Below are 26,167 nucleotides of genomic sequence, written 5' to 3' on the forward strand. Positions count from 1 at the left end.
GGAATGTACTAAAAATGCTGGCAAGTTTACTGAATAATTTCTTTTGTGACTGGAGTAATAAAAGTCCTTTAAGAGGGAAAACTGTGAATGACTGTTTAAACCAAACGTCTCTAACAGAAACAACCTGTATTCTCAGGCCTAAAAGAGAGTAATCGTATTCAGAACAAAATCCCATAGGCAAAGGGGATGAAGGTAGAGCCCCTGGCCACTGAAGACCTTCTAACATGGCACCCGGTATTTGAAAACCAGGATTTTTAGTTGTGAAGCGTTTCTTAGGGCAGCAAGGCTCCCATCCTCAAATTAAATACATGGCTGCCCACTTCCTATGTCCCTCAATGTATCTGTGGAATGAGAGGCTGGAATGAAAAAAGAGGGCTTCTACTGAGAGTCGTTCAGGTTCTAGATTGAAAACCAAAGTCCTCATCAAATTATGCAAATCAAAGGAGAAACTAAGTTGTTCTAAGATACAGAAAGTAAGAAGTGTAGAACACAACTGGTACAGGATGTAGATAAATCATCTAGTTGCTAACGCAGGGTTATGCACTGGCACCTCATTTTGTTGAGAAAAGGGTCCTGGGCCTTGGAGTTTCCCGAACGAGATAAAAATGAGTTGCGATGATTGCTGTTGGAGAAACCATATTACTGTGGTTTCTCTTTTACACATTCCTGGGGATTTACTCTAAGGACTGACTTGGCTTTAGAACGCGAAAGCGTAAAACATATATAAAGTGTGCCTTGACAGCTTCCAAAGAATTATTCTAACATGGAAGCCAAAGTGAGGAAAATTTCGTTTCTTTGAAAATTCCATCTTACCCACAGCAAGAGTTTTGTCATTGGAGATTTCAAGGTCATGGGGAAGGAAGATGAGGGGTAAAGAGGAAGTAGTTACTTGCTCTGAAGAAAATACCTCCCCTCTCACTGAGGACCTCAGGGACCCCAGCTGCCTGGCTTCGTCCATGAAAACATTCTCAGTTCTGCCCTCTAAGAAAGAATAAGCGAGCCCAGGCATCTCTAAAGGGGGCTACCTTCATCTGTTTCTTTCCTCCTTGGCCCCAGCTTGCCGAACTGTGGGAGGAAGCACTTCCCTGAGAGCCGGCGGTGTTCCAGACTCCTCCATCCTCCTCCTCTTCCCAGCTGGGATGGCGGGTTCCTGTCACGGGCCCGTCACTCTCCCCCCAGCCGTCTTGCATAGATTTGGAATCTTTAAGAGAAGAATGAACCAACTGTACGCTATGTATAACAATATATAGGTATATATAACGATAAGCTGTATATAACGATATACAGGTATATATAACGATAAGCTGTATATAACGATATATAGGTGTATATAACAGTAAGCTGTATATAACGATATATAGGTGTATATAACAGTAAGCTGTATATAACGATATATAGGTATATATAACGATAAGCTGTATATAACGATAACCTCAACAACCCCTCCCCGTAAATGCAGCAGTTTAGTGTATTTGTAATTGTGTCTAGTCTACCTGTACGGCAAGGCAAATATCATTCGAACTTTTCAGAGCAGAAATGGAAATCCAAAAAGGGTCAACGATACAGAGTAAGTTAATAAACCACAAATCAAGATTTCCTGGCCTCTGGTTCAATGATTTTTTTCCCCCTTTAAACAAAGTTGACAGAAATCCCCCAACTGAAAAGAACCTGTCGTTACTTATAAGAAATTTCACATCTCAATTTAGAGAAATCTGTTCCTCTTAATGAGGATGTTTTACTGCATTCTTTAGTTTTACCCTCCTAAAAGTATGTGGTGAACTTTATAATGGACTTTACAAATATGAGGTATGGTAAAGAACAATGGTCTACCTTGCTTGGGGTGAAGAAAAGAACACGCAAAATGGATGAAAAAAGAAAACTGTATTAGATTTTGAATATCAAAATTATGGTGAAAGAAGAGAAATTCACATATAGCCATGAAAATTTGAAAGTTATTGGATATACTTACATACTTGAAATGGATTAGGGACTAAAAAAATCCTAGGCAAAGACAATGTATAAGCAATGGCTTTTAAAAGACAGACAGAGGAAATGTGGTAGACAGGGAACGAGGAAAACAGAACAAAGACAGAGGGAAATCAGGGCTCTAATATTCGACGAAATAGGACGTCATCAGTATCCAGGGTCAAATTTCACCAACATCCCCCTTTAAACAAAGATCTTTAATTTGGAGATTGGGATAATCCTTAATCTCCTTCTGAAAATACTGTATGGAACTGATGGATACACTTTGTGGTAATGATACTCTATACAATGATGGAAGAAGGGAAGTACACTACCCTGCCTAGAAGCTCCACCCACACCTTCAATTTACCAAATGACAGGACCTTTATGAAGGGGTAGTTATTTGATTTAGATAGCTTCATGTGAAGAGTCTAGAGCCAGAAAGGTGTCTCTTCCAGGCCTTTCCTTGAATGACTGCTGCCATGCCCTAGGACCAGGCCTATGATGCCACGCAGGCACCCATCAAGTACACAGGGTGCAAGGCAGTTGATTTCCTCAGACTGTGGCATCATCTCCCAGCAACGCCATGGGGAACCTGATGGAACCTCCATGGGGTTCACTGAGCCCCCCTTGCAGGGGCTCTGTGACTGGGCAGCAAGAGGCAGGGCTTGGGGGCTGTTCCCTCCGCTGCTGGAAATGCCATTGATACCCAGGACCATTTCTTCTGCATAGGAGGTTATCCACTATTATTGTAAACACAGGCTTTATACATCCTCTGACAAGCAACAGGAATTAAAGACCCAACATAAGTGACGTACTGATCCCTTCAAAGAAGGACGACATCCACGTAACCCTTCTTCTAGAGAAAGGAGCTGAACTTTTAACAAATGACTTCTTGTAGAAAGATTAGAAAGCTCCGATTTTTAGTCACAGAGCCCACACCAGATATAAGGTATCTGCAGTCTAGACAAGATCACAGGTTAACTATCAGCATCAATTTGGTAGGCTGTGATGATCTAGCCCCTTCCTCTATTACACACTGAAATTACCCAGAGAAGGAGTAAATGTAACTACAGCTTTAACTGCAGATATACATGATCCTGAAGAGTAGAAGACGTTTTAAAATCTGGAGAAAAGTGAGTCTTTTGTGATGGACAAAAGATGATCCTGAAGTTGGGAAAGACACATAAAAATCCTGAAAGCACTGCTAAAGTACCTCCTTGCACCAAGGGTCTGCTTAATGCCTTCCAACAGCATTTTGGATCTATTCCAAGTCTACAGGATGGTATTTCCCATGACGATACAACCAATTTTGCAATGAAAATCAAGACGAAATCAAATTCTTTATAAAGCTATTTCTATGAAATGAAGGAGATTCGTAATTTTTAAAATGCAGTCAAGTTACATAGGAACAAGAGTGAGTTTCTAGAATACAGATAGCTAAGATGATATTCCTTCCCGTGGCATGGTAAGAATCATACATATCAGAAAATAAACTTGACAGCAGAATTTTTTTATTCTTGTTCAAATTTTGAGTATTCAGTCTGACCACATTTTTTAATCAAAAGACAATTCCTTGGGCTTCCCTGGTGGCGCAGTGGTTGAGAGTCTGCCTGCCGATGCAGGGGACACGGGTTCGTGCCCCGGTCCGGGAGGGTCCCACGTGCCGCGGAGCGGCTGGGCCCGTGAGCCATGGCTGCCGAGCCTGCGCGTCCGGAGCCTGTGCTCCGCAACGGGAGAGGCCGCAACAGTGGGGGGCCCGCGTACCCCAAAAAAAAAAAAAAAAAAAAAAAAAAAAATAAAAGACAATTCCTTAAGTCTGCAATATGGTAGAAAAGTGATGTTGGAATACTTTTTAAGAAAACTATAAACAAGTGAAAACAGATACTTGAAACTGAATTTTTCAATTGAGCACCATCCAGTGGGACGTTCCGCAGCATTCATTTACAAAGTTTGCAAATTACTGTGACTACACATTGCCAGCTGGATCTAGTATAGCTTAGATTTTCAATGATCATGAATAAGTGTGACGTGCTTTGTTTAAAAATTCAAATGAAGAAATCTTTGTTGGGTTCAAGAAATCTTAAATGTGCTTACGTGGGTGGATGTATGAGAAGAGAGACAAAGGGGAAAGGAAGGAACGGAAGGATGAAGTCACTGGGCAGCAGAGACCTTGTTCCACGTTAAAAGCCAGGAGTTTAAAAAAAAATTATACCAACGTGAGAGTAGAGATGCGAAATAGATCTAATGAGCAATATTTAAGTTAATGAGCAATATTTAAGTTACTGAGCAAAAAAAGAGTACCACATGAAAATTTCAATTCTGGCCAGACACTACACCTAAGTTAAAACGAAATCAATAAAACTAACATGACTTTTAGTTCACTGTAAGCATTTTTACATATGCCAAGTCCCCAGCATTTGCTGCTAACCATTTATTAAAGGTTCAAGGTCCTGAATCTCACTGGAACAACAGCTTAACAACAGCCCTCACCAAAATGTGTGACCCCCAAAGTTATAATAGAGACTCCCTCAAAAATAATGCCGTATACTTACTAGGTTTCATGGCATTTGGAGCACTGGAGGGTGTGGTCCCCCAGCCTGTGGTCGATGCTCCTGTGTCATCCATTTCACCCCACCCAGGACTGCTTTCATTTGGCTCACCCCAAGCTGAAGTACCATTATCTGGAGCAGGCGGTGTGCTTTTGCTCCAGACTGTAAAGAAAGGACACGTATCTCTAAGAATGATTTGTTCAATGAACACCATAGTATCCACTGGGGGTGAAGGTAGGAGGAACAGGCACTCCTGAATTCTGTTGGTGGAAATATAAATAGGTACCACCTTCATGGAGGGCACTTGGCATTGTCACTTTAACTTTTTGCCCAGTAATTACACTGCCAGGAAATTATACCACAGATATACTTGTAAAGGTAGATGAAATTACACGTGCAACAATGCCCACTGCATCACTGTCAGATAACATTTGGAAGCAACCTAAATATCTACCAAAAAGGGACCAGTGAGACCAATCGTGAGTTGCCCATCAAATGAATACTATACATGAAGCAATTAAAAGACAGAAATGTACATGCTAACGTGGAAAGTTTTTAAGAATAATGAAAAAAGCAAGGTGAAGAACAGTGTATATAGTACAATCCCTTCCGTGTAAAAATTTTAAAGGATAGATATATTTTGCTATAGGTATGAACGAAATTTTTGAATGGCACACAAAATTCTAAGACCTGCAGGGAGAGACCCTAGGGGCTAAGATTCTTTTACTTACTACCTTTTGCTTTTCTGTACAGTTTGAAGGTTTTTACTATATGCATAAAAATGTTTACATGTTCTAGGTAGGGAATTAATGAGCAATCCTCATTTCCTTCCTCATTCTTTTCAATATTTCAAGAAAAGAACTAATTAAAAGTAATCATTTTCTAAGTGTCCACAACTGGATTACAATGAATACTAAGCTTACTCTGGAAAGTGGAAAATTAAATATTATGACTAATTTTAACTAAAAAAAACGAACACTTGAATGGTGCATCCTCTTAATTTGTTGAACTATATGAGGACATTTAAGTTGACAATGCCAAACTAAGAATGATTACCAGCACTACTTTTTTTTTTTAAAAGAGTTCAAAATCCCACGCTCCCCCCACCCCCCGCCCCGCCTTTTTAAAAATTTTCACCAGCACTATTTTTAATTTACCAGGTATGATGTTTCCTACTCAAATAAGGAGGGAAGAAAGTTTAATTCTGGACAACTGATTATCATGAGATAAGGATCTCCACACAACAAAGTACTCCACTTCCAGAGGTTAACTGTTAAAAATCATCTGGAAAGTGATGGAAACCTTCCAGATCCCAGCTTTGCTACAGCATTTTCTGACGGCCTCTGCAAGAACAACACAGACTACTTCCCGTCGCCGGGGCAAGAGAAACACAGAGGATGTGTCCACAGGCAGAACCAGAATGGAAGTCAGGTCTATTTCTGCTCCTATTTTAATTTTTTATTTTTAAATCTAGAGCACAGTTTGTTTAGCAAGATATAAATCTTTTGGATTCTGCAGACCAATACAATTACCAAAACGAAAAAAAAAACTGGAGAGACTAACCCAGGAATGTCTACTTTTTCCTTTTGCCAAGAAAGAACATTAAAATGTACTACCAGCATCTGTTATCACTATCATTTTATAAAAAGAGAGTCTCTGTTAACAACAGCCTAGAGTTAACGTAGGAAAGGTTCCCAAAACAAAGCTTAGTTAAATAAATGCATCTTAATAAAAATGCCTTGGTTTAGGATTTCTTTTCTTCACCAAAACCTGTGAGAAAAAGCCATTGCCTACCTGATGCTGATTTAGCAGTCATCGGGGTAGGCAGGTTTGGTTCTCGAGGTGCTGGGCCCCCTTGGGAATTCTTATCCCACAGATTCACATTCTTGTAGTTGTAACTGTTAGGGTCTCCCCACGCTGAAGTGCCATCATCAATGTCCATCTTCCGACTAATCGACTGTGGGGATGGCTCTTCCCAACCACTGGGTTCCTCATCCTTCGGGTTCACTGGCTGCGGCCCGCTGCTCCAGTTGGAACTGGAAGGTCGTCCATTGCCTGGAGGTGGTGGGGCTGGGCCTCCCCATGAACCAGAAGTCTCTGGTTGTGGTGGCGGTGGCTGCTGTGCCTGCTGCTGCTGTTGGTGCTGTTTGTTCCAGGAACTGGGTTGTCTGCCTGTCTCTGTCCAGGCTGTAGATCTTTTGCAATCTTCCCACCCGCCTTTTGAAGCTAGGCTTGCATTCCCACCGTTCCCCCAAGTTCCGATTTCATTCTGCCCTCCTTCACCCCACCCAGACACAGGTTTACTGGCAGAACTTTCCCAATTGCTATTTTTCGCCTGATCGACCTCCTCTCCCCAACCATTCTTTCCAGAAGTCCATCCTTGATTGGGCTGGCGTCCACCTCCCCACCCCTGCTCCTTGTTGGAATTCTCATTCCAAGAGGAAGATGTCTTTTCATCTGGTCGTCCTCCTCCCCAACTGGAAGAGTTGTTGTTCTTATAGTCATTCCAGCCTCCTGTGTTCTTGGGGTCTTTCCACTCTGTAGAGGCTGAGAGCTCCCCCCATCCAGACTTCATTTGATTGCTTTGGCTGGGTGCATCTCCCCAGCCCCCTGAGTTCTTGGTCTGTGTGGCAGCGCTCTCCCACCCCTCAGTTCCTTTGTCAGATTTCCCCTCGGGCCTTGGCACCTCTTCAATATCCCACACTGTGTCCTGCTTAATTTGAGTTTGGCCCCAGCCAGTGTTTGAGAGCACCCTGGGGTCCAAATCAGTTCGGCTCAAAAGAGTCTGCAAGACAGCCTGACAATCAGGATGTGTGGGCCTGTACGACCGACGGCCAGAATTATGACTGTCACTACTTCCTGCTTTGTGGTTGCTTCCAGTGCTTTGACCTCCAACTTCACTTCCCGTGGAGCTGGAAGATCTTCCCCAACAGGGAGCCTGGGCATTGCCTTGGTTTTCAGGGAGGGGGTGGCCCTTTTGATTGTCCCATGCTCCAGTGCTAGAATTTGGTTGGTTTGGACCACTCCATTCTCCAATTTTCAACTCATCAGACCCAGTCGGCTGTTTCCATTCTCCCTGAGAGACCCCAGATGTCATTTTGTTCCCTTCACCCCATTTGTTGTCATTAGAGTCCTGAGGGCCAAAGTTCCAGGACCCACCCGTAGACCTGTTATTGTTGTCCCAAGAGTCATTTTTTGACCCGGTTGATTTCTGAACAGGAGCTCCTTTCCAGGAGTCCTCTCTATCCTTTCCATTGTTCCCATTGTTTCCAGAATTGCTCTGTCCAGAGGCTGTGTCAGTTCCAGAAGGCCCCCTAGCTGCACTCCAAGATCCAACACTCCCAGTCTTTCGATCTCCAGTGCTTTGTGAAGGGGCATCAGTGCTCCTGGAGGCGTTCCCCAAGCCCATTCCGAAGGGCATTCCCTTATTCTCCATGGGGTTTGGTGAACTTAAGTTCAAGGAGTTAGTGTTTCCATTTTTTGGTCCATCAGTGTTATGAATCTGAGCCTGTTCTCTGCCAGAGACAACAAAATTAACACCCGCATTTTCCATCTTTGACTGCTGTTCCCTGGATGCCTGACCTACTGTGCTAACCTGTGCACTGGAATTACTAGTATCCGTTTCCAATGCCCCTTTCCTAGAATTTCCTTCTTGGACCAGCGCTGGCCAGGCAGATGGGTTGCTATTTGGGTTAAAGTTGCTGAAGCCAGAGCCAGGTCCAATTCTATCCTGACCGCTCGCATTCCTCCAATTTCCTAGTCCATTGTTGCTTTCTGTAGTAGAGCTGGAAGATTGAACAGATTTAGCCTTAGGGTCAGATTTCCAGACCCCAAGATTACATTCGTTCCCAGAACTTGCGGACTGGCACTGGCTCCCTTTTCCTTTGCTACTAGTGGTGCTTCCTGGCAGAGTGCTCTTCTCAGAGCCAGGGTTCGAGGCACTGTTGTTATCGGTGGTGTTTTCGGAAGAAGACTCAGTGTCTTTGCTGGCAATGCAAGGCCACTCTTCCATGTCAGACCCGTCTACAATCACCTTGTCCCAGATGTGAATAGGGGTGGGGGAGGCGCCGATGCTGGAGGAGGCTCCCGGGCCCCAAGTGGGGTTCGCATAATGCGAAGCAGCAGCACCTCCAAGGGCTGACTCTGAGAAAGAGAGTGTCTCATCAGTCACAGCTACACAGGCACGCTCTGGTAACACCCCAAGCCCGAAGTGCCCCAGAGGAGAGTTCACCACGCTTCCCCACAAACTAGCTCTCTACCCAGCTGCCTGCCTTGGTAAACTGTATCACACCCGTCTTAGTCATCTCTTCTGTTCTGCCTGGTTGGTGTATTTGCTAAATCTCGCCCCCTCAGCATCTCTCAAAGATACCCTCTTGCCATTCCTAGTGACAGAGAAGGGCCTTCCTGTATCTTGAGACAAGGCAATAACACCCTGTACTTGCTTTATATCTCCAATCCATGCTGAACATTCCTGGCTGCAGTTGAGTTTTCTAAAGCACACTTTTGATTATATCACTGCTGTATGGAAGGCAGTGGATAGTTTCTTAGTGTACAAGAATAAAGCTAAACTCTTTGGACTGAAGTTTGATCAAGATGCTCCACAACCTGGGACCAACTGACTCTTCTAGTCTCATCTTCCACTACCCTCTCTGATGATGCCCACATTCCACAAATGGCACCTTCTCACCCTGGCACCATTCCACATAGGCACCGCCTGTTTTTTCCTTCTGAATTCACAAACTGAAATTTACCTGTCTTTCTGGGCCGAGTTCAAGTGCCATTTCTTCTATGAAACTTCTTTGAGCTTACCACCTGAAAACAACCTTTCCCTGTCTGGAGCCATTTTGCTCAGTGTACTGTGTTCACATCTTCCTTTCCCCACGTTAGTGCCTTTTAGTCAGAGACCTATCTTGCTAAAGTTTGAATTCCACATGGCGACCAGGGAACTGCTACTCAGTAAGCATCTACTGAATGAGGAATGCCCACCCAGCTAGATGCTAGGGGCAGACAAGCATGAATCAGTTTGTATGCCCAAGGAACTTGATAAAATAGTCTGGCTCAGCACATATTTGATGGAATTTACTATATTTGGTGGGGGGAAAAATGACCTGTTTTTAGCCCAATAATTTCTAAACTTATTCCTTTCACCAAAGAACTTTCAATCAATATGACATTGAAAAAAAAAACTATTACATAGAGCCATATAAAAATAAGGAAGCAGGGCTTCCCTGGTGGCGCAGTGGTTGAGAGTCCGCCTGCCGATGCAGGGGACGCGGGTTCGTGCCCCGGTCCGGGAGGATCCCACATGCCGCGGAGCGGCTGGGCCCGTGGGCCATGGCCGCTGAGCCTGCGCGTCCGGAGCCTGTGCTCCGCAGCGGGAGAGGCCACAACGGTGAGAGGCCCGCGTAACGCATAAAAAAAAAAAAAAAAAAAAAAAAAAAAATAAGGAAGCAGAGAATCTCAAACTCTTGAGATTAGGGGCCTCCTTGGTTTTAAGAATGTAAACAGGAGACTGACTCACACTGGACCCATGTCGATGTCCACGCCTGGCTAGACTCAGCTGCTGAAGTGCCCGGCACAACCGCTCCCTCACACTTCCCTTTGCAGCTGGTTACAAGGGGACAGGAAGGAAGGGCCAGGAGGCCTTTCCCTGCCTGATTTGGGCCTGGCCTGACAGCCACCACAAGAAGCCTCATATACAGGGCTTATCTCTGTATGAAGCCTGTGTTACCACGAGCTTTCTTTCCATCTTCGCTTGGCACACAAGATGGTAACAGAATTACCTAGGCAATTCTATGTTCAAATCAGAACTAGAATAAAGCGTCCTGTCATTAACCACCACCAGCCCATTGTCCTTGCCTGATGGTCTTCAAGCTCTGAATTTTAATTTAGTCTCAAAAAATATTTTAAGAATACATGGAAATCTGTTAACAAGCTTTAAAAAAAAAAGGGGGGGATGGCACCTGGAAGTTCTTTACTGTTAGCTGTTTAGCATTCATCTATTAAAAACTCTCAAAACTTCCAGTAGGATCCTTCAGCTAAAGATCCCTTATATCTACATACAGCTTTTAACGAAGCTCAAAATCCAGGGCTCTCTAAAGAAATACTGATTTTAAAAATCTAATAGAAGAATGGTATAAGGTGGGATCCTCCCAAGATTCTACATTATCATCTAAGAGACCATTCTCTCTATTCTCCCGGCATTCCAGGAACGTAAACACGGGAGTCTAAGATTCAGAACCAGCCTCTGCACTAGCTTCACTTCCGTCACCCCCTGAGCACACACCTGTGGGGGAAGCTGGGACTATGGAGGCTCGAACTGTAATGCTCTTGTCTGAGGAGGAAAAAAGGCCCCAAATAGAGAGGAAAAACAACAGCGACATTAGACGCTCAGGCCAAGACCACACACACTCACTGGACACCAAAACCCAGTTTCAGGAGAGAAATGCTGGTACACATCTCACACTGGGCTCCTCCCCCATCTTTTGAGTAACCCCAAGCGTCTATATAGTTAACGTGGACTTTACATGGGCAACACAAGCGACATGCTCACTCCCTGCAGCCGCTGTGCCTCCCCGTTCACCTGCATTAGGCTCCTCACCTGGTGCGGTCCCACCCTCGCTCTGCAGCAGCGCTCCTGTCACTTGTGCGTTGGGGTTTGCTCCGGGCGCTGTGGAGGGAGGAGGCCCCGCCCCGCCCCCGAGGAGCATGCAGGACGGTGGAGGAGGCTGCCCACGTTTTAGTAACACTTTGTGGTCCTGCTGGCAACGGAATCGCGGCGGCACCTCCCGAGGCATGTAGCGGGCGGCGCTTGGCGGTTGTCCGTTCGGCACTGCCACCCTTTTGGCATTGTTGCCACCATTGACTGGTGGCGATGGAGAGCTGCCAATTGGGCTGGCGGCCGTTGGTTGGCTTAAACTTGGTTTCGTCACTTCGGGCACTGAAAGAGAGAGATTGGGAAACAGCCTTTGAGATCGAATTCATTTTTCTGAAGATTATTATTATTATTTTTTTGCGATACGCGGGCCTCTCACTGTTGTGGCCTCTCCCGTTGTGCAGCACAAGCTCTGGACGCGCAGGCTCAGCGGCCATGGCTAACGGGCCCAGCCGCTCCGCGGCATGTGGGATCCTCCCAGACCGGGGCACGAACCCGTGTCCCCTGCATCGGCAGGCGGACTCAATCACTGCGCCACCAGGGAAGCCATGAAGATTATTTTTAAGAAAGCTTCCATGAGACCAATTCTAACAAGACAACTCTTCTTTCACCCAACTCTGAGGGACATGGTCTTCAGATTCCCCAGCATCTTCAGTTTACTGAAGGTACGGTAAGGGCAGCGAGTGATGGTGACAAGGATTCAAAGACTGCAGTATCATGGAATTACATTCCATTAACTAAGGAGGAGAGGGAAGCAAGCACCATTCACTCCCCTAAATCAACAGTGCGCTGCCTAGAAGGTCTAAGGATGCATACAAACCCCACACAAAACCCATGGTAAAGGTTCAAGGCTCTCAGCCCAAGGGCCCTTTCCCTTCATCCACATTCTGAAAGACTGGCCTCTGAGAAAATTTCCCCCAAATCCCTGGACTAGGTAGGCTACGCACCCTTCATTTGGGCTCCTGGAACATGCTGTCCATCTCTGTACCACTGAATGAACTGGTTATACTGACATTCTCCATTTACAGACCCTTCTCCCCACCATGCCAGAAGTTCCTCAATGGCAGGAATCTTTCATCTTTTTTTCTCAGGGCCTGGCACAGAGTAGACCCCTACAGGGAACCCCAGGCCTAGAGAATCACAAAATCAACTTGGTTTTGGTTTCTACAGCCACCTGAACTCAAAGACTCTTGGCACTCTGTGTAAACATTAGAAACGTTATCTTTTTGCTTTTGTCCAAAAAAAAAATTAAGTGGACCTTGTGTGTGTTTTTTCAACTGTTCATTTAAAATAAAAATTTCAAAATGTAGATAGTTTTCCTATTTACTTTAAATACTTAAGGTTTTCCCTCACTTTTACAATGGCAAACAGGAAGTACTGGGACATTGAGACGACCGTGAAGCTCTGCAGGACCCCTTGGCTTCCCCTCAACCCTACAGAAAATGTTCCTCTGGATCTGCACCTCCCTTGCTTCATCTTACCAAAAGATTGCCACCCTTTCCAAGAATATCCACCTGGCAAATGCAGGCTGGCAGCAATACAGAAACAATCATTGAGACTGGTAATTCAGATGATCCTGAGGCCCAAATCCTTGACACCCAGAGTCATGTTAGGGCCAGCCCTGGTGGCAGTATTGCTCTAGCTGCTGAAATGAAGCTGGGCCAGCATGTTGCTCGTTGAACTGGGTCCTTTACGAGGAGAGAGGTACATCATCAGAAATCAGGGGGCCCAATCTATACCCACTGGACACTGGTGAGTACTGTGAGTGACAGGAGAAAAAGAGTAGGAGCCTGAATTCACTGCGAAGCAACGCTTGGGTCTAACCTTAGTCAATCATGAGGCAGTTCTGGGCCTCCTAGTAAGGAAGGGAGGTCAGAGGGTACATGAATGAATGAATGAATGAAAAGTAAATAAACATATTTCTTAAGAAAATAAATTGGTCATTATCTAATATTATTAATATAGTACCATTTGCATGACTTATAACAGCCAGTGGATAACTGATAATGAATGAATAAAGAGGAATTATTTAATGATTCATTTTCTATCTGTGCCTGGAGGATTCCGTAGCACATGGCATTCCCAATCCCCTTTCCTCTTATTATGAGAATAAACAAGAAGCTGACAAAGGCTGGCGGGATTCTTCCCAACTAGTTTTTAGGACAGAAGGAGTTATGCTTCTGCAAGGCTACCCTTCTATAAGAGGGCTAGAATCTCCACTTTAAGGTAACCAGGTTTGTTACATGCCTTCCCTCATTTCTCTAAAATAGAGTAAGACATGGTAAGGAGAGTCTACAGAGCTGAGATCTGAACATCAGTTCGACTAACTTTACAACATTCATAGCATAACCAAAGAAATCTGGTGGGTACTGTGTATTGTGCAAGATTCCCTGCAAAAGCTCCTCAAGGCATTTTCCCACCATCACGTCAGAGGTAGAATGGATCATAAACGATGAAGTCATTGTTAAACAGGACCGCCGCTTGACCACTCTCCTTGCAACATGGTGCTCTATTCTGGGAGATTAGCCATTCAAAACTCTAGGACACAGTCAGAAAAAGCCTGCCTGTGATACATGTTAAGAGCAAACTGTTTCAGGACTTGAATGAATTCTTATTGTTGTTGTTTTTTTAAATTACATCTTTCTGTAAATTCAAGAATTTTGAACATTTAAAAGCCAGTCACAACTCTAGGCACTAACGGGAGGGCAATGCAGCTGTTGGGCAGGATGCCCAATCCGACCTGCTTCCGAAAGTCCAACTAGAGACATCAGAATCAGTGCGTGTGCCACGTCATGCTCCAGAAAGTCAGGCAGTAACAGAGGAGAGGGAAATTATGATTAAGTCTGAATTACTTTTTGGGCCCTCTCTCTTCTCTTCTGAACCTTAGTGATTTTAATAGCTTGTGGTGCAAATATTTCTAAAGATGAGCTGCTCAAAATAAGGGCACAGTTTCTTATTTTCCAGAGAGAAAGTCTGTGGCTTAAACATGATCTCTGCATCAGGGAAATAAAGACGTGAAAAATGCTGGGTATCCTATTTTCTAATTTCCATTCATTTACCACCAAAAGCCATTTACTTACTCTAATGATTGAATCTCTTCCCCTTCCCTGCTGCCATTATTTAATACCATTCTCATCTTACAGTCTGAACTTCTAATTGCCTCTATTTCTGAAAAACTTCAATAAGATTCTTTTTCAGATAAAAGTATTCTTTAAGAAAATTCCGATACGGGTAGGACCAATACAAACTATTTTCTTTAAACACCTTTTTGTTTCGGTTTTTTAATTAATTTTTATTCTTTAAATACCTTGATGATACCAAACATCAAAAACAAATAAACACAAACAAACAAAAAACCCTTCTAGAAATGTTTTAAAAGTAGTAGTTAAAATACAAACAAGCTCTAGAGAAGACATTATTTTAGACTGAAAATTTTCTTGGTGAGTAATAATGAGTTACAATGCAATACAAAAAAATCTCAAAGATTGATGACACACAGAGTAGCTGACACACACTCAACACTGTTCGGTAACCTCTAAGCACTGTCTCCATTTCTTTACCTTCCACTTACTCCCCGTACTCAATGCACACTGGCCTTTGTCCAGATTGTCTCCCTGGAAGCTTCTCTCCTCGTTAAATCACTAGTGATTTCGCTGTCATTCTAATGGGCACTAGTTGGACCTCGGGGGGAGAAAGCCTACCTCAAATGTTAATCAATCAGAGTAGACCCAAGGTTACTCAGTGCACGCAGCACCACGCACCCACTGTAATATGACTTCTGGAATGGACTCAAAAGCCAGCGTTGTGGCCACTGTACAACAGTGGTCCACCTCCTCAGGTATGTTGATGGGAAAGTGCTGTTTCTCTGCTGTGTCCAAACTGGGTAAAGGTTATGAATTACTGCTTTGGACAGCAGTATCTAAAAATTTTAATTTATATTGAGCTGGAAGCTTTTCCCTGTTGCTTTGACTCACCAACAGACATTTACCAAGGAACTGCTAAGTGTCAGGCACCAGAGCCCTTCAAATCTCTGGAGATAGTTACCAGAGCTTCCCCATGTGGGAAGCATTCCTTGGGAGTTAAACACTCCCCACCCCCTTCCAGTATTTAACCCTCCCAGAGGGGACACAGGTTCAAATTCCTTGACCATTCTGGCCCAAACTCTTCATGGTCCATAGAGGTTCATCTCTGTTCCTCTGCACAGAGTGGTGCCCATTATAGGAACTGTGAATCCCTGCCTAGATACTGTATTTCCAGTAATGTAGCTTAAGGTCATGTTAGTTTCTACAAATCGGTTATTTCATACTGATAACTTCCATTAAGCCAACCGTCACCCTAAGATCTAACATCTTTTTAACAATGCTAAATGGCTATGTCCAAACTCTTCCATTACGTAGTCTATTTCTTCAATCCTAATCATACCCTTCACCCCTGTTAAATCTGGTCTATTACATCAATCCCACAAACTTTTCCAATTCCAAGACCAATATCCAACAAAGGAGGAGATCAGCTTCTACCTTAAGTGTCTTTTAGTTATCTGCTACTTGAATAGCAGGCCCAGCTCTGGCCCATGTCTTCACCTAACCTCCACTTGAAAGCCCTGTCCTGTTTTCTCCAAAATTCTCACTTTTTTTAAATGATGGAAAATAAAGAAAATATGCTGAATTTACTTTTTCTCTGAAATACGGACAAACCTTACTTCAGTCCTCTGTACAACCAGAGACTTGGCACCAACACAGTCTTTTTTTTTTATATAGGGTCTGCTGGGGAAAGAGAGGTGGATTCAGAGTTAAGGGGAGGCTGCCTGAGGCAGGCACCATCTTTGGGAAGGGGAATAGGACCCAGAAACATCAGCTGAGGGAAGAAAAATGGGATTTAGGCAGGCTCTTGCAAACAAAGATGAAGATGTGGCTGTAAAACGGGATAAAAAAGGTAGAAAAATCAGGGCCTCCTTCTACTTACGGTCTAACATACCTCAGGGATAATTTTTATTCCCCAGTTCTAACAATTAAATCCCTTATGAGACCCAAAACAGGCTCTCAGCTCACTTCAGGATTATTTTAATTTTTGAGTGGGAGGGTGGTGGCAATAGGGGGGTATGGAAACTGTGAAACTGTATTCCATTTTATGGTAGGTATGAGAAAAACCCTAAATGGAGGGAAACTTTGGTAGTAAGTAAAAAAAAAAAAAGTTTAATTTTTAAGGCTTTGGCAGAGAAAAGAGGAATGTGAGTCTGAGAAGAGACCTGGTACAAATAAAAAAAAAGAAAGAAAACTCTTAACAGATTTTCAGTTTTCCAATAGAAATACCACTTAACGTACAGAGCAGCTTATTTCGACAGCTCAACTGGTCCTTGGAGTCACAAGTATTAAGAACTGTGGCCAGGCCCAGGAACCCAACCACTGTGTTCCAGCAACCACAGAGTCTGGATTTCTTAGGAAAATGCCAATTTTCTCATCTGTTGTCCTCATAAATCATCAAAAAGTCCTATAAATATACTTATATGCCAAAATCCTTTCCTAGACAGTATACTGGTTTAGAAAATATGGACACTGTTCTACTATCAATAACTCTATTTCTATGGTAAAGTATAATTTATATTTCAAACAAGTAATTTATAGAGATACTTCCAAAATAATGCCTACCTCTGGGTTAGAAACTGGCTGGAAGTACAAGGGGAGAACACTGTTCTCTCTAACTAATTAAAATAATTACAGCTAATAGTAGTTTCTCTCAGTTTATTTTATAAATCACTACAAAGTTCCAGACTATATTCTCTTTGAAATGCTTTTTGATTAGAAATATATGACAGTAATGTCTACTCATCTGAGAATTTTTTAGTTTTCCAGAACTAAGTTTCCTAAGAAACTAGTACCATCTTTATTAGTCTTCCACCACTGTGTGACATACTTTGGCCTGGTGGTCCAATAAAACGAAACAAAACAATTTAGAAATCAGTCATTAGAGAACCTCCCATCAAGCCTTGGCCTCTCCATGACCCTTTTCTTCCCCCATGTTATAATCACATCTGATTCCCTTCATCCAGGGCAGTGGTCCTCAACTTGGGACATATACTGCGGTCACCCTGCAGAACTTCCCTACATCGATCTGCTAGGGCTGTGGCCTGGGACCATGAAGGTTTGGGAGGAGACTGGGCTTGTGTGTTTTGACAAGTCTATGCAAACGATTCTAGTGCATATGCTAGCAGAGAACAACATATTTAAGTGGGTGAGGTTAGGAGTTACAACACTGGTCTCAGGGAATTAAGTCTCCCATTCTTAAGGAGAACTGACCAAAAGTAGGACCACTGATTACGCAAGACTGCATAATCAAAATGAACAAAAGAGAAAGAACTGAATACACGCAGACCGTTAGAGGTCGGGAAGGACCTCAGGGACATCTGCTTCTGTTTACAACACATCACAATTTTGTAAGAGTTAAAGTGCATTATCTTTTTAAAAAGCATATTCCAGGCTCTAGTTCAGAAGACAGTGTGAGCATCCTAATGTAACACTCATTTTCAGGCTCAATGCCTATCATGGATCAAGGCGGTTAACAACCAACAACCCATCTGTAAAGCAGGGAGCAGTGTGTTGCTCTTGCTATTGTTCTAAGAAAAATTTTGAAAAGGTTCAGCTCAAGATCAGGACCTCTCTACTTTCAAAACAAGGTATTACACTGTCTAATCTCTCTTCCCTCCCGAAAAATGTAAGGCCAACTAGAAACACTAAGTACTTTTAATTTGTCATTACTGCTCTTCAGTGACTGCAAACAGCCAAATTTAATTACTCTACACCCACTGTCACGAATCAAGTGGATTGGAGGCTGAGTCAGCAAAGTGTAAAATCTAAACACAAAAGAGCATAAATCTAAAAAGGAAAAAAAAAAAAATCTTACCTTTGGTTTTTTGTTCCGTGACCTGCAAAATAAAGAGACGTGAGTAAATGGGACTTGCCTTCTAATTCTGTATTGTACTGTAAGACTACTTTAATTCTGATATTAGTAATTCAAGGTGTCAGATACATAGGCATACCTAAAATTCAGAAACAGTTCAGAAATCCTTCTGAAGACAATGGCCATACATCCAGCTATAACTTACACGACCATCATTATGAAAGATTCTAAAACTTAAGACAAAAAAGCATTCCGCTCTCGTTAAATGAGGTCCTTGCACTGGGAATGCTATTTCCCATTCGGACTGCAATGACTAGAGAAAAGCAAATGGATGAGGCCCAGAAACAAAATTAACTACAGAGACAAAAAGATTTACCTGTGAGTATGGACTCAAACACTTGACTTCAAATCTAGAAAGCAAAGTTTAAGGGGCCATACTCAGAGGCATCAGAGATCACGGTAGGAAAGCTGGATTCAAAACCAAGCTATGCCACTTCCTGGCTACGTGATCTCAGTTTTTAATTTACCTTTTGAATGAAGATAATAACAGTATCTCCTGTGCAGAAAAGGATGCTGTAAGGATTAAATCAGATATCCTACACCAATGCTTAATAACTGCTATTATCATCAAAGTTCATAGAAAATAATGTGAAACAGAAACATTCAATAAGATTGAAATATATAAATTTTGAACAAATACAGATTGCTTTGTTGAAAGTATTTCTTTATATAGTAACTAATACATTTCTGGAAGTGACTAACTTAAAAGGTTGGATATGCTGAATATAATAACGGGTTTTTGGAGAGTTTGGAAATGATGACTAGGAGCCACACGGAAAACTGCTTCTGCTATTAAGAGGGGAAAATAAAGGAGAGCATCTAATTATACATGCCCTATAATATTTAAGCAAAACCACAAAAGTTCATGAATAAGAAAAATATTCCAAAGAAAATGCACCAGAATTCCAATAGGGGTTAAATCACATTATTGAGATCATGGGTTATTTTGACCCCCTTTTCCCAATTGTTAATCTTCCAAAAAATATTTTTATATTAGTTCTCCAACTTCTGTAACAAAAATATTCATATAGAAGAGGTTTAATTATTTGTGGCTGGCAATCATACTAAGTTACTGCTTTGGGTGTTCATGAAAACATGGTCATCTTTGGAAGGTCTGCCCTGTGGCTAACCAGCCCCTTCAAAACGGATTCCAGCACACCACTGAGTTAAAACAATCCACTTGGATGACCTCCTGGAGTGTTTCTTACATTCTTGCATGAAAAGACAAGCTAATTCTGCTGTATTGATTCTGTGGTAGGCAGCCTCTTAAAATGAATGTGTTTCCCAGTACTAACTGTTACAGAGCTCAATTCTACTGTATAATTTTTCTATAAGCCCACATATCGAAGAATGAACTGACTTGTATCCACATACCAATTCCTTAAGGCAACTGAAGATTTATACCACTGTAAATACTTCTCACAATGCCATTTGGAAGATCAGTTATACAGGAAGTCAATGCCTTCCCTAGCTGTAAGCAACAAACCCAACTAATGTCAAATGTGTCTTATAATGTGGGTTCTGTTAAAAAGAGCTGCCCCCAGACGGTGAAAAGCTGGATGATCAAAACATATGTTCTGCCAACGCTAAACAATGATTCTTTAGCAGCAGCAGACTAACGAATTTGAGTGAAATCCTTCTCTGACACCTCTCTCATGAGTGAAATCTAACAGTTTACTCAGGGATGGTTCTAGAAAGAGCAAACTGCCATAACCACTGAGCATAAAGGAAAAGAGGCTCGTGCTTAATTTCTATGTAGAAAAAACTTAATTTAGCTAAATAAAAGTCAGTTCTTCAGGAAAATTATGTTGCCAGCATCCATTCTTGACCATTCACTTATTTTTTTAAATACATTTATGTATGTATGTATGTATGTATGTAGTTATGGCTGTGTTGGGTCTTCGTTGCTGCGAGTGGGGGCTAGTCTTCGTTGCGGTGCACGGGCTTCTCACTGCAGTGGCTTCTCTTATTGTGGAGCATGGGCTCTAGGCACACAGGCTTTAGTAGTTGCAGCACACAGGATCTAGAGTGCAGGCTCAATAGTTGTGGCGCACAGGCTTACTTGCTCCACAGCATGTCGGATCTTCCCAGACCAGGGATCGAACCCATGTCCCCTGCACTGGCAGGCGGATTCTTAACCACTGTACCACTAGGGAAGTCCCGACCATTCACTTCTTTTTTTCTTTTTTTTTAAACATCTTTATCAGAGTATAAATGCTTTACAGTGTTGTGCTAGTTTCTGCTGTATAAAAAAGTGAATCAGCTATATGCATACGTATATCCCCATATCCCCTCCCTCTTGCATCTCCCTCCCACCCTCCTTATCCCACCCCTCTAGGTGGTCGCAAAGTACGGAGCTGATCTCCCTGTGCCATGCAGCTGCTTCTCACTGGCTATCTATTTTACATTTGGTACTGTATATATGTCAGTGCTACTCTCTCATTTCGTCCCAGTTTACCTTCCCCCTCCCTGTGTCCTCAAGTCCATTCTCTACGTCTGTGTCTTTATTCCTGTCCTGTCCCTAGGTTCCTCAGAACCTTTTTTTTTTTTTAAGATTCCATATAATATGTGTTAGAATATGGTATTTGTTTTTCTCCTTCTGACTTACTGCACTCTGTATGACAGACTTTAGGTCCAGCCACCTCACTACAAATAACTCAATTTTGTTTCTTTTTATAGCTGAGTAATATTCCATTGTATATATGTGCCACGTCTTCTTTATCCATTCATCTGTCGATGGACACTTAGGTTGCTTCCATGTCCTGGTTACTGTAAACAGTGCTTCAATGAACACTATGGTACATGATTCTTTTTGAATTATGGTTTTCTCAGGGTATATGCCCAGTAGTGGGATTGCTTGGTCATATGGTAGTTCTATTTTTATTTTTTAAGGAACCTCCATACTGTTCTCCATAGTGGCTGAACCAACTTACATTCCCACCAACAGTGCAAGAGGGTTCCTTTTTCTTCACAACCTCTACAGCATTTATTCTTTGTAGATTTTTTGATGATAGCCATTCTGACCGGTGTGAGGTGATAGCTCATTGCAGTTTTGATTTGCGTTTCTCTAATGATTAGTGATGTTGAGCATCTTTTCATGTGTTTGTTGGCAATCTGTATATCTTCTTTGGAGAAATGTCTATTTAGGTCTTCTGCCCATTTGTGCTTTGGGTTGTTTGTTTTTTTAATAGCTGCATGAGCTACTTGTATATTTTGGAAATTAATCCTTTGTTGGTTGCTTCATTTGCAAATATTTTCTCCCATTCTGAGGGCTGTCTTTTCGTCTTGCTTATGGTTTCCTTTGCTGGGCAAAAGCTTTTAAATTTCATTAGGTCCCATTCGTTTATTTTTGTTTTTATTTTCATTTCTCTAGGAGGTGCGCCAAAAAGGATCTTGCTGTGATATATGTCACAGAGTGTTCTGCCTATGTTTTCCTCTAAGAGTTTTATACTGTTTGGCCTTATATTTAGGTCTTTAATCCATTTTGAGTTTATTTTTGTGTATGGTGTTAGGGAGTGTTCTAATTTCATTCTTTTACATGTAGCTGTCCAGTTTTCCCAACACCACTTATTGAAGAGGCTGTCTTTTCTACATTGTATATTCTTGCCTCCTTTATCAAAGATAAGGTGACCATAGGCGTGTGGGTTTATCTCTGGGCTTTCTGTCCTGTTCCATTGATCTGTATTTCTGTTTCTGTGCCAGTACCATACTTTCTTGATTACTGTAGCTGTGCAGTATAGTCTGAAGTCAGGGAGCTTGATTCCTCCAGCTCCGTTTTTCTTTCTCAAGATTGTTTTGGCTATTCGCGGTCTTTTGTGTTTCCATACAAATTGTGCAATTTTTTGTTCTAGCTCTGTGAAAAAGTTCTTGGTAGTTTGATAGGGATTGCACTGAATCTGCAGATTGCGCTGGGTAGTATAGTCATTTTCACAATGTTGATTCTTCCAATCCAAGAACATAGTATATCTCTCCATCTGTCTGTATCATCTTTAATTTCTTTCATCAGTGTCTTATAGTTTTCTGCATACAATCTTTTGTCTCCTTAGATAGGTTTATTCCTAGGTATTTTATTCTTTTTGTTGCAATGGTAAATGGGAGTGTTTCCTTAATTTCTCTTTCAGATTTTTCATCATTAGTGTATAGGAATGCAGGAGATTTCTGTGCATTAATTTTGTATCCTGCTACTCTACCAAATTCATTGATTAGCTCTAGTAGTTTTCTGGTAGCATCTTTAGGATTCTCTGTGTAGAGTACCATGTCATCTGCAAACAGTGACAGTTTTACTTCTTCTTTTCCGATTTGGATTCCTTTTATTTTTTTTTCTTCTCTGACTGCTGTGGCTAAAACTTCCAAAACTATGTTGAATAACAGTGGTGAGAGTGGGCCACCTTGTCCTGTTCCTGATCTTAGAGGAAATGGTTTCAGTTTTTTACCACTGAGAACGATGTTGCCTGTGGCTTTGTCATATGTGGCCTTTATCCTGTTGACGTAGGTTCCCTCTATGCCTACTTTCTGGAGAGTTTTTTTAATCATAAATGGATGTTGAATTTTGTCAAAAGCTTTTTCTGCATCTGTTGAGATGATCATATGGTTTTTATCCTTCAAGTTGTTAATATGGTGTATCACATTGACTGATTTGCGTATACTGAAGAATCCTTGCATCCCTGGGATAAATCCCACTTGATCATGGTGTATGATCCTTTTAACGTGTTGTTGGATTCTCTCTGCTAGTATTTTGTTGAGGATTTTTGTACCTATGTTCATCAGAGATATTGGTCTGTAGTTCTCTTTTTTTGTGACATCTTTGTCTGGTTTTGGTACCAGGGTGATGGTGGTCTCGTAGAATAAGTTTGGGAGTGTTCCTCCCTCTGCTATATTTTGGAAGAGTTTGAGAAGGATAGGTGTTAGCTTTTCTCTAAATGTTTGATAGAACTTGCCTGTGAAGTTATTTGCTCCTTGGCTTTTGTTTGTTGGAAGATTTTTAATCACAGTTTCAATTTCAGTGCTTGTGAATGGTCTGTTTATATTTTCTGTTTCTGCCTGGTTCAGTCTCAGAAGGTTGTGCTTTTCTAAGATTTATCCATTTCTTCCAGGTTGTCCATTTTATTGGGATATAGTTGCTTGTAGTAATCTCTCAGGACCCTTTGCATTTCTGCAGTGTCAGCTGTTACTCTTCCGCTTTCATTTCTAATTCTGTTGATTTGAGTCTTTGCCCTTTTTGTCTTGATGAGTCTGGCTAATGGTTTATCAATTTTGTTTATCTTCTCAAAGAACCGGCTTTTAGTTTTATTGATCTTTGCTATTGTTTCCTTCATTTGTTTTTCACTTATTTCTAGTCTGATCTTTATGATTTCTTTCCTTCTGCTAACTTTGGAGTTTGTTCTTCTTTCTCTAGTTGCTTTAGGTGTAAGGTTAGGTTGTTTATTTGAGATGTTTGTTTCTTGAAGTAGGATTGTATTGCTATAAACTTCCCTTTTAGAACTGCTTTTGCTGCATCCCATAGGTTTTGGTTGTCATGTTTTCATTGTCATGTGTTTCTAGGTATTTTTTGATTTCCTCTTTGATTTCTTCAGTGATCTCTTGGTTATTTAGCAGAGTACTGTTTAGCCTTTATGTGTTTGTATTTTTTACAGATTTTTTCCCTGTAATTGATATCTAGTCTCATAGCGTTGTGGTCAGAAAAGATACTTGATATGATTTCAATTTTCTTAAATTTACCAAGGCTTGATTTGTGACCCAAGATATGATCTATCCTGGAGAATGTTCCATGAGCACTTGAGAAGAAAGTGTATTCTGTTGTTTTTGGATGAAATGTCCTATAAATACCAATTAAGTCCATCTTTTTTAATGTATCATTTAAAGCTTGTGTTTCCTTATTTGTTTTCATTTTGGATGATCTGTCCATTGGTGAAAGTGGGGTGTTTGAAGTCCCCTACCATGACTGTGCTACTGTCAATTTCCCCTTTTATGGCTGTTAGCATCTGCCTTATATATTGAGGTGCTCCTATGTTGGGAACATAAATATTTACAATTGTTATATCTTCTTTTTGGATTGATCCCTTGCTCATTACGTAGTGTCCTTCTTTGTTTCTTGTAATAGTCTTTATTTTAAAGTCTATTTTGTCTGATATGAGAATTGCTACTCCAGCTTTCTTTTGATTTCCATTTGCATGTAATATCTTTTTCCATCCCCTCACTTTCAGTCTGTATGTGTCCCTAGGTCTGAAGTGGGTCTCTCGTAGATAGCAATATATACGGGTCTTGTTTCTGTATCCATTTAGCCAGTCTATGTCTTTTGGTTGGAGCATCTAATCCATTTACATTTAAGGTAATTATCAATATCTATGTTCCTATTACCATTTTCTTAATTGTTTTGGGTTTGTTATTGTAGGTCTTTTCCTTCTCCTCCCTAGAGAAGTTCCTTTAGCATTTGTTGTAAAGTTGGTTTGGTGGTGCTGAATTCTCTTAACTTTTGCTTATCTGTAAAGGTTTTAATTTCTCCATCGAATCTGAATGAGATCCTTGCTGGGTAGAGTAACCTTAGTTGTAGGTTCTTCCCTTCCCTCACTTTAAATATGTCCTGCCACTCCCTCTGGCTTACAGGGTTTCTGCTGAAAAATCAGCTGTTAACCTTATGGGGATTCCCTTATATGTTATTTGTTGCTTTTTCTTTGCTGCTTTTAATATTTTTTCTTTTATTTAGTTTGATTAATATGTGTCTCGGCGTGTTTCTCTTTGGGTTTACCCTGTATGGTACTCTCTGTGCTTCCTGGACTTGATTGACTATTTCCTTTCCCATGTTAGGGAAGTTTTCCACTATAATCTCTTCAGATATTTTCTCAGTACCTTTCTTTTTCTCTTCTTCTTCTGGGACCCCTGTAATTCGAATGTTGGTGCATTTAATGTTGTCCCAGAGGGTCTGAGACTGTCCTCAAATCTTTTCATTCTATTTTCTTTATTCTGCTCCCTGGCAGTTATTTCCACCGTTTTACCTTCCAGCTCACTTATCCGTTCTTCTGCCTCAGTTATCCTGTTATTGATTCCTTCTAGAGTATTTTTAATTTCAGTAACTGTGTTGGTCATCACTGTTTGTTTGCTCTTTAGTTCTCTGTGATCCTTATTAAATGTTTCTTGTATTTTCTCCATTCTGTTTCTGAGATTTTGGATCATCTTTACTATCATTACTCTGAATTCTTTTTCAGGTAGGTTGCCTATTTCGTCTACATTTGGTCTTGTAGGTTTTTACCTTTCTCCTTTGTCTGTAACATTTTTTTGTCATTTCATTTTTTTTTTTTTTTTTTTTTTTTTTTTGATGGGTGGTGCTGTATTCCTGTCTTACTGGTTGTTTGGCCTGAGAGGTCCAGCACTGGAGTTTGCAGGCAGTGGGATAGTGCTGCGTCCTGGTGCTGAGATGAGGACCTCTGGGAGGCCTCACTCCGACTGATATTCCCTGGGGTCTGAGGTTCTCTGTTAGTCCAGTGGTTTGGACTCAGAGCTCTGGGAACTAAGATCCCGCAAGCCCGTTGCTGGGGGTTCCTCCCGTCCCCTTAGGTGTCCGTGGTCCCCCACTGGTGCCTGGTAGGTGCCCTAGTTGTGAGGAGATGTGAATTCCACATCCTCCTAGTATGCCATCTTGACTCCGCCATCCCCATTCACTTATTATACTTTTTTTTTTTTTTTTTTTTGCGGTACATGGGCCTCTCACTGTTGTGGCCTCTCCCGTTGTGGAGCACAGGCTCCGGACGCGCAGGCTCAGTGGGCATGGCTCATGGGCCCGGCCGCTCCACGGCATGTGGGATCTTCCCGGACTGGGGCACGAACCCATGTCCCCTGCATCGGCAGGCAGACTCTCAACCAGTGCACCACGAGGGAAGCCCAAACAAACATTTTTTGACACTTTTGCACTGCGCACTGTCCTAGTTACTGGAAATACAAATATGAATAAAGTCTTGAGAAACTTAAGAGCCAGTCTAATGGGGTAGACAGAAAGAGATGATTGTAAAGCAATGGGGTAGGCTGAGAGAAAGATGTGGAAGCACTA

At 41.9% G+C, this 26,167-nt stretch overlaps 1 protein-coding gene across 8 annotated transcripts in view; it reads right to left on the reverse strand.

The window, feature by feature from the left end:
- Positions 1-26,167, reverse strand: part of TNRC6B (trinucleotide repeat containing adaptor 6B) — a 261,599-nt gene that overhangs the window by 56,174 nt on the left and 179,258 nt on the right. For 6 of the 8 annotated variants that reach the window (XM_032645308.1, XM_032645301.1, XM_032645303.1 and 3 more), the window contains 5 exons: positions 18,070-18,091; positions 11,119-11,457; positions 6,312-8,660; positions 4,521-4,679; positions 1,026-1,201 (listed from right to left, as the gene is read on the reverse strand). In XM_032645308.1, the coding sequence (XP_032501199.1) occupies positions 1,026-1,201; positions 4,521-4,679; positions 6,312-8,660; positions 11,119-11,457; positions 18,070-18,091 (3,045 nt within the window). The remainder of the gene's footprint in view (positions 1-1,025; positions 1,202-4,520; positions 4,680-6,311; positions 8,661-11,118; positions 11,458-18,069; positions 18,092-26,167) is intronic. The other 2 variants (XM_032645306.1, XM_032645307.1) reach the window with 1 other exon arrangement.

This window comes from Phocoena sinus, chromosome 10 (genome assembly GCF_008692025.1).
Source record: "Phocoena sinus isolate mPhoSin1 chromosome 10, mPhoSin1.pri, whole genome shotgun sequence".
NCBI classification, from domain to species: domain Eukaryota; kingdom Metazoa; phylum Chordata; class Mammalia; order Artiodactyla; family Phocoenidae; genus Phocoena; species Phocoena sinus.